The sequence below is a fragment of the Tursiops truncatus genome, chromosome 10, assembly GCF_011762595.2.
Source record: "Tursiops truncatus isolate mTurTru1 chromosome 10, mTurTru1.mat.Y, whole genome shotgun sequence".
NCBI classification, from domain to species: domain Eukaryota; kingdom Metazoa; phylum Chordata; class Mammalia; order Artiodactyla; family Delphinidae; genus Tursiops; species Tursiops truncatus.
This window is the reverse complement of record NC_047043.1, coordinates 93,013,331-93,022,275: the sequence shown is the minus strand read 5'-3', so window position 1 is coordinate 93,022,275 and position 8,945 is coordinate 93,013,331. Positions and strand designations below refer to the sequence as shown.

Genomic DNA, 8,945 nt, shown 5'->3' with positions numbered 1-8,945 from the left:
CCACTTTAGAGAGTGTCTCAAAGCACACCTAACCTTTCTACTTGAGAATGCTTAGGCCATACAGAATGCTACTGTATTTTTTTTAAAAGCACTTTTTTGGTAAAAATTGCTTAAATAAAAAAAATCATAACAACAAAAATACAAAAAAGTAGAAAAAACAAAATCCCTCTACTTAAAAAAATTACTCATATTGTTTACATCATTTCAGATCTTGCTTATGCAAATAAGGAAATAAATCTATTTACATATTGCATGTATTTACGGATAGATGGGGGGTGAATGAATGCATGGGTGGTGGATAGATAAGGAGAGAGAGATAAAGAGATGGTTAGATTGATAAAAATGGGGTCATTCCACAATGACTTTGAAAGTTTCTGAGTAAATTTTGTTTTGCTTGATTTTGACGAAGATATTGAAGAGAGGATCAAGTAGTTACTGAATCATAAGCACTCTTCACTGTAAGAAACAAACTTTCTTAAAGTATCCCTCTAACAAAAATGTGATTTAAAACAGCAAGAAGTCATCTCCTTATTTTTACTAATGCTACATGATTTATTATTGGAAGATATATCTATCTTCATAACGTAACTGATGAAATACCTTACAATAAAGTTCTATTATATCTGAAAGTGTAGGCTTCTCAACAGGCTCTTTGAATTATGAATTGAGTGAGCATCATGAATAATTTCAAACAAAATAGATTCATTTCTTTCTCCACACTGGGGATCAAGAAATGTGTGTTAAAACAGGTGAAACTTTGGGATCCTAAAACTGGAAAGTATGTTTTAGAGTTGCTTAACACAAGAAATTCAGTATGTGGACATTATGTGGAACATTCATAGACAAATTCCCTCTTGCTACACTGGTATTTTGCAAATAAACTGGCAAATGTCAGCAACTTGTATGTTAGAAATGTCTTCTTTTTTTTAGAATAACAAATAGTTTGCTTATGAACTTACATTCCCCCCATTCTGTGAAAACTTGGTATATTTAGTTTAAATATGAGTTAGAGTTTGAAAAGTATCTTAAAAATCTAGGCAAAGCTTATATTTTCTGATCTTAGAAGCTAAAGATGTGAAAACACTGCCACATATATGAATGTAAGTAGAAGATGTCATGAGATTTCCCTCTGGAAGGATGGTTCTATTTTGCCCCCACTGGCAACTTGTATAAAGACACTGACAAAATAATCTCTATCCTCTACCCCACCCCTCCCCTGCCTCCTGAAAAGTCCAGAGTCCAATGCTAGTTGTGGTAAGATTGGAGAGGACTAAAGAGTACACTGGGCTGGGGAGAGAAGGAAGAGGAACTGGCATTCACTACAGAGCTAGGATGTACCAAGGTTTGATTCTTTACCTTCACAGTCTCCCAAAATCTTCACCACAGTACTGTGGATTTCTCCAAAATGCAGACAGGAAAGAGAGCTATAGAAAAATTAATGACCTTCACAGAGGCAAAAGGCAAGTTGTTCATGGACCTGAATGAGCACTCAAGTCTTTCGATTCCTAATCCAGTTCACTTCTTACTATTCTGCTCTGACTCTATAATAGGAAACAATACTCATAAAATGTCCATGGCTACCTATCATAATAAAAAATTAAGAAAATAACCGACTAAATGTATTTTATCCCAGTTAATCATTTATGGAATCACAATCTGATTTCTGGCCTGGCTGATTATAAAGCTCATTCTACATTACTTATGTATCCTTCCTTTTAGATTGTAAATATATAAGCCCCATTAAACTAAGGAATGTATTCCTGTGTTCACTGTTGAAACTCTTGTGTCTGGCACTATGCTTGTCAAGGAATTATTATTTTCCAGGCAAATGCATATTAAATAAATATAAACCATTGAGGACATGGCGTCATTGGGTCCCAACTGGAAATGGTTTAATGTGGTTGATGTAATGTTGCATGAAGTAATTTTTACCTCAGTTGATTGACCTGTCTCTCTCTCTCCCCCTCTCTCCCTCTGTGCCTCTCTCTCTTTCTTTCTCTCCCACTGCTTACCTGACCACAGGCCCAAACTGGTTCATAATCTAGAGGGAAGCAGTGATGCTTAGGCTCCCCTGAAATCCCAACCTAAGTGAAACAACAAATAACAGGAAGAGGGTGCCCCATTTTCAAAATAGGACTTTCATTACTTGTAGAGCTGGATTTAACAATGTACCTTGGAGTATGGACAAAATTGGGCTTGTTACTTTTTCTTTACCCTCAAATCCAGAATCCTGGGATTCCTTTCTGGAAGTAGATCTGAGGGCCTGGAAGACTCTGAGCTGCCTCTGTTAGCAGGAGAGGACATGAGGCTGAATCAAGTCTACCCTTAGGTACTTGGGTACCACGGAGAGGGGGCGGAAGGAAGAAGAGAGTGAGGACCTCAACTTTCGCTTTAGACAGACCACTGAATCATTCTCACTGGTATTACTCATTCCTCTTCCAATAGTAAAAAATAGTAAAAAGGAGCAGAAGACACAAGGGGATCAGAGGCCTTCTCGCCAACGGGAAAGAGTAAAAATCCTGTCCCTTCCATGAGTGTGTGCAGAGGGAGGTACTAAGCTAACCACTGTCCATAATGCTATGAGATGAGAAACACTGGAAATGAACGAATGGGGAAAGAGAAGAGCAGAGAAAGCATGTGGCTTATTTTGAGTCCCTTTTAAAGCTGGGTGATCTACATATGTTTCCCAGCTGTATCGTTCAGCTATTTTTTGCCTCTTTTGTCATGTGAGCTAACAGCAAGACAGCATGTCAGAGCTCAGAGCAATCCCAGCACCACTGGTTGGGAAATTTAACTAGGTGTCCTCAAACCCTGCTGTTAACTAAGATTTCTGTGATGCACTAGGCTTGAAAGCCAAATAAAGCAACCCCTTTAATTTACACTAAGTAGGGTGAACAGATTTTCAAGTGCAGCAATTTGAGCCTGTGGGCAGGCAGGTACCACCAGAGAATGACAGAGATAAAACAACAGCAGCTGGAAAAGGCAGCCTAGAAAATGTCTCCCAAAATAGCATAAACCCTTGGAAACAACAGTCTCAGGGGAGTCTAAACCTAAGATAGGATTCAAGGTGAATCAGAAGTGGGTATTCAAATAACCATCCATTTAGAAGATTAGCATAGAATGAGTTGACAAGAGAAAAAATTTATGGATTAAATAGGCATTATTTAGAAGATATTCCCATAATGAGTTATCTACTTTATTATTCAATTATATTTATGTTCTGCTACTTTATTTATTTTTTAATTGTAATTTTTTTATTGGAAAACAAATATACAACTTGGAATGGATTTGAGGCAAATTGTGCCATAAGCAGATTTTCTTTAAGTGGCTAAAACAAAGTTTAAAAAGCAAGTAACAATAAAAGAAAATATTTCTGGTACAGGACCAGCAGTACAAAAAAATAGTGTACGAGTACCTGGATAAAACACCCATTTTGCAATAGTGCAACTTTTAAGTACATATTGTTGACTGCCCATAGTCCACGCAGAGTTACAACTCCACACTTCAACAACAACATGCTGACAGTTCCTAAAGAAAACTACTTAAAGAAAAAGGCATCACCCAGATGTTCCCTCATTTGACCAACTTCATCTAAGTTTAGATGTGCAGAAGGGCTTATTAGATATATCCAGAGTTAGCCACATGCAACATGTTACTTGATCAATTTTTCTAAAATAAGGTTTCAGGACAATGACAGTAAGATAAGGGAAGAAAACATGGAGGAATGAAGTCCTAATTACCATACATGCATATTTTTTTTGAAAATAGGAGGAATCCTTTTATAGATAAGTTATAAACAAAGAAAAGGCAAATAAACAATTTTGTACAAGAAATATAACACATTCTGTACAATGTCTTCACTTTGCTGTCATCATTTGTACAAACTCTTCATAGTTTACTTGACCATCACCATCAATATCTGCTTCCCTGATCATTTCATCAACCTCTTCGTCTGTTAACTTCTCTCCAAGGTTTGTCATCACATGGCGGAGCTCTGCTGCACTAATATAGCCATTACCACCCTTATCAAACGCAAGGAATGCTTCTCTAGTTTCTTCTTCACTGTCTGTGTCTTTCATCTTTCTTGCCATGATTGTCAGAAATTCCGGGAAGTCAATTGTGCCATTACCATCAGCATCCACCTCATTAATCATGTCCTGTAACTCTGCTTCTGTGGGATTCTGCCCAAGAGACCTCATTACAGTTCCCAACTCCTCTGTTGTTACAGTTCCATCACCATCCTTGTCAAATAGTGAAAAAGCTTCTTTGAATTCTGCCATCTGCTCTTCAGTCAGCTGGTCAGCCATGCTGCAAGCGCTACCAGTCTCCGGGACTCGACTACACAACCACTCAGCTCGCTCACTCCACTCGGACTAATTCTGTTCTGCTACTTTAATCGACTTATTTTATGCCTAACAGAAACTCAATACATGGTTGATGAGTAAATCTCCAATCAGAATTCATCCCTCCGTTACCTCTATGCCTAAGGAACAGAGTCTGAATCTGTTGCAACAATACTCCCTGTGTGGAAGTCTGGAAAGAAAGTAGAAAGATTTTTGACAAGTACAGTGATTGAAGAAAGAAACAGATTTGAGAGATTCCAGAGGAAGAAGCAAGGACCACGATGACGAGGGAGAGGTGAAATTTTGGGTGGGTGCAATGAGGAAGGAGGAAAGCTCCAGAATGATGGCCAGGTTTGGCGTGAATAAATGGCTAAACTATCAGTTCTCCCAAAAGAGGGTTACCTGATTTACAATGTTTGACACATCTCTTATCACACAAAAGTGCTCGATTGCTTGAATTGTTTTGAATAGTATGTTTTCATTAGTGCCAATAGTGAAAACATAATTAAAAGCATGTTTGTAGTGAGAGGCAATAAGTTCATTTTTGCACATGGCAAATTTAAAGTTCTTATGGGACCACTAAGCAAAGAGGTCCCATTGCTTGTTGGATATGTATGAATGGAGCAGATGGGAAATAGGGTCTAGATTTGTAGATATGGTGTTGATGAGATTATTGAAAGCAACACAGTATAAAGAGAATATGTAACCTGAGAAAAGAAGAAGTCAGACATTGGAATATCAACATTTAGTGAAGTGATAGGTAACTATGATGAGAGAGGGGTGGAATAGCCAAAGATGTAGGAGAAAGTCCAGGGCAAACTGGTTTCACAGAATTCAAGGTGGAAAAAAAATCATGTGGAAGAGAGTACTCAACTGTGCATTTCACTGGATATAAATTTTATATCAATTAAAAAAAAGACCACTTACCCTCAGACATCCTTTACTAATTTGTTTTGGCCTAGATTGTTTTGCTTCTAGAGATTCACTGCCTCTACTGGTGTGTTGAAACAGCAGCCTCCAGTGGTTATGGTTGTGGAGAACTAGGATTTATGGACTAGGTACGTTTTTTTCACATAGTACATGCTCAACAAAGTGAGTTGAACTAAATTAATTGTTCTTCAGTCACAAAGAAACAAATGCTTTCCGTGACGCTCTCTTAGGGCAAAGAACATTGGCTTAAAGTGAAGATCCTGGGATTATGCTGGTAAAACAGTCAAGACTGTTTGCTTGAAATACTGATCCACGGTCCAATCGTTGTTTGCTGGCTGCTGTGGCAATCTGAAGCTCACAAGATCAGCATCTTTGCTCTCCCTTCCCCTCAATTTTTGGTTGTTATGGTAGGGACAGCAAGCCAATAGTTATGCTTAGCTCTGAGTATATGATCAATTATTTCTTTCTTCATAGTATGCTTTCTTAAAAAGCCAAAAAGTGCATTTTTACCCTAACAAGCCTTTTAAAAGTTGCTCATAGTGTGCCACTGACAACAATAGTCGTAAATTTCAATTTCTACTCCACCTCTCAGACTTGCTTTATCTTTTTTAGATCTTCTTTTCTTCTCACCCGACGAGAACGTTTTTCCAGACCTCAAGAATCTTGAGAACTCCACTGAGTCCACAACACCAGACACTGGGGTCTTGCAGAGGCACACAGTTACTAAACAGTTGCTGACCCTTCCTTATAGCTCTCTATCACTTTCTTGTTTCCACTCGTCCGACTTCGGAGCTCTCTTGAAAGCCCATCTCCCTTACGCTACATTAAGCCCCTCTCAATTCCACCCAACATTTTTCAATGGCTCCCTGCTTCCTTAATCTCTACTTCCCATCTATTCCCCTGGTAAAAGTTAGCTTCTCTAAATTCTTCACTTATGTTTTGCATTGACATGCCTTATGTCCAGTCATTTCAGTGAAAAGAAATATCCTAAAAGGGAAGGATTCACCATGAAGAATGAGGACCATTGATGGATTATACTTTTGCGTGTGTCTTTGAAATTCCAAATTCATCTTCAGCACGTGGTTATATCATATGATGAAGTGAAATATCAATATGTTTAAAAATATAATTTTGTATTTGTGATGAAATCTAATTTATTGAAGCTATATTTCTATACACACACACGCACACACACACACACAAATGGCTATGTTCACAGTTCCCTAAATCTACCATATTTTAAAAATGTAAACATTTTTATATTGGTAGCTACATTACCCCACTGTTTTACTTATTTTACTTAAAAAAAATATTTGCCTTCTTGTTAAAGGAAAGCTAAGTACGGAAAAAAAAGTTACTTTAAAACTATAAAAAGATATATCAGAAGAAAAAAAAAGTATGAGAGGCGTGTAGGAATTTCAGAGTTTTCTCATGGGCATGGTGAAGTGAACACTAGAATCAAGTTAGAGTTCTACCACATACTATTCCTATGTTTCTGGACAAGTCATGGAGTCTATATTCATGATCCATAGGGATGCTGTCAGAACCAACAAGATAACCTACCTAAAATTGCTGTGTGCTCTTGTGTTCTCCCAGAATTGTAATGAATGGGAATTATTTGGATTGTGTGGAAACAAGTATATAAAGCAAGCTCCAGAAGAATTCTGTTTTCTTTGTTTTTCTGATCAGGTTCGATACTATGATCAGATGCATTATATAACCTCCAAATGCTCTTGTTCACTGTAGAATATAACTAAGCACTTTTATTCAAAACCAAATCATGTTACCCATCTGACTATAATAACTCACACACTGGGTTGGCCAAAAGTCGGGGTTTTTCCGTGGATGTTACGGAAAACCCAAAGGAACTTTCTGGCCAACCCAATATTTTGAATTCAAAAATCTGGATTAGAATGCTTACGTGCCAATAACTCTAGCCATTGGTGTTGACATATAAAATGAAGGTAAATGCAGCATCTTTCTTACACATTTCACTACTGCTTAGCAAATGGCCCACAAAAGGAGTATAATACATATACTAAATTTGATGGCATAAATCAACGGATAAATGAATGACCGAATGAATGACATACAGAAGCTACGGCACGTTGAGGCAATGAATGCACTGGGTGACTGATGGGAGTCACGGGGTTGTGAAGTTGCTGGGAAGCCCACCTCACACTTCACATCTGGCAAACCAAATCACTCATTTTTGAAGCCCCAACAACGAAAAAAAACTTCCAGCTACACAGCTTCTGAACCTCAGGCAGGACTGCTCACTCAGAACTATGTCTAGCCCTCCTTAAGATCACCTGCCATGCTGCACGACAACTGGCACTGGCATTTGGCCTGTCAGACCACAGACCCCCTGGAGGACGAGCTGTGCATTTCTGAACACACAGAGCCTGGGACTGTGCCTGACACACACAGAAGGTCTTAACAAGAAAGTAAAGAGCTAGTTGAATAAAAGAGTGCTTTACATTTCACTTGAACTCCTTACTGAATAAAGACAATAATTTACTCTTCAGGGAATAAAAAAGAAAACGAAAAACCCATCAATTAAGTAATAAGCTCAGTAGAGTCGGGAAGGAAAAAGAGTAAAACAGGCAGTCATAGCACAGCTGAAAAGCAGACTCGACCATTTATTCTCCTTCTGCACTTAAAACATTTGAGAATGCCATTCTCAGAAAATTACTATAAACGTTCTCATTTATATAACAGGAGAAGCCAGTGCGTGTTTTCCTTCTGTAATTACTGTTATCCAAGAAATCCCATTCAGTGCACACCCCCACCCCTTTCCTTCCCAAAACCACAAAGATTCTCAATTACCATTTAGTAGGTGTCCTTGTATATGGGCACTAGATGATGAGAAAGTAAGTTCTACCCCTTCCTCCTTCGAGCATAAATAAAATGAGGGCAGGGGTTTCTCATTTACTTTGTTCTCTGCTCCTTCCTCAGCACTTTGAACTGTACCTGGCACAGAGCAGATACTCAATAACTAACTGTTGCTTGAATGACTGACTACATATTTGATAATAAAGTCATAAATCCTCTCAGCTGAAAAATCTTTATTTTCCATTCTTAGTATTTGTTTTTTTTTGACATGATATCTAAATGTAACCAAAGAAAACTAATAGAAAAAATTTTAAAGATACCTATCAATTTTTTATACATATTCTTCATTCATTCTCTTTACTCCAATTTAAATCTGAAAATTCATATTAAGCAGCCAGCAGTGTCCTAACTAAACTCAAGAAAATGGAGGCAATGTCTTCAGATTTACTGATTTTAAAATCAGTGTGTCAGTTGACTAAATTTGTTTATAGCAGTTTTTCTTGAGCAGAAAGTTTTAAGCATATTTCTTAATGCTTTCATTGTGCAACTTAACTTTTTTCCACTGTAAACATATAAAAATGTAAATATGCAGTGAATCCGTAAGTGATCTGAGTCCTCTTAGTTCACTCTGCCTTCCCACAGGTGTGTATTCCTCTAGCACTAATCTTTGAATTCTATTCAAAGCAGTGCTGATCAATATAGAAGTCCTGAACTTAACTACTTCGTTACTGCAGAGTTTACAGAAGTGAATTCTGGGTGAAATTTCTAAATTATGCCTTGTTACCACTGGAGATATTAAGTATAGGGCAATTTACCCTGTGTTGCCATACATTTCAC

General features: G+C 37.7%; 1 protein-coding gene across 1 annotated transcript; it reads right to left on the bottom strand.

Annotated features, from left to right (window-relative positions):
- Nucleotides 1-3,751: 3,751 nt before the first annotated feature.
- On the bottom strand, nt 3,752-4,375 carry LOC101322836 (calmodulin-alpha). The gene has a single exon (XM_033863723.2). It carries the CDS (start codon nt 4,305-4,307, stop codon nt 3,858-3,860), a length of 450 nt encoding a protein of 149 aa, XP_033719614.1. The 5' UTR covers nt 4,308-4,375; the 3' UTR covers nt 3,752-3,857.
- Nucleotides 4,376-8,945: the final 4,570 nt, after the last annotated feature.

Excerpts from the sequence above, each read along its gene's own strand:
- LOC101322836 (XM_033863723.2), bottom strand. The coding sequence starts at position 4,307 with ATGGCTGACCAGCTGACTGAAGAGCAGATGGCAGAATTCAAAGAAGCT.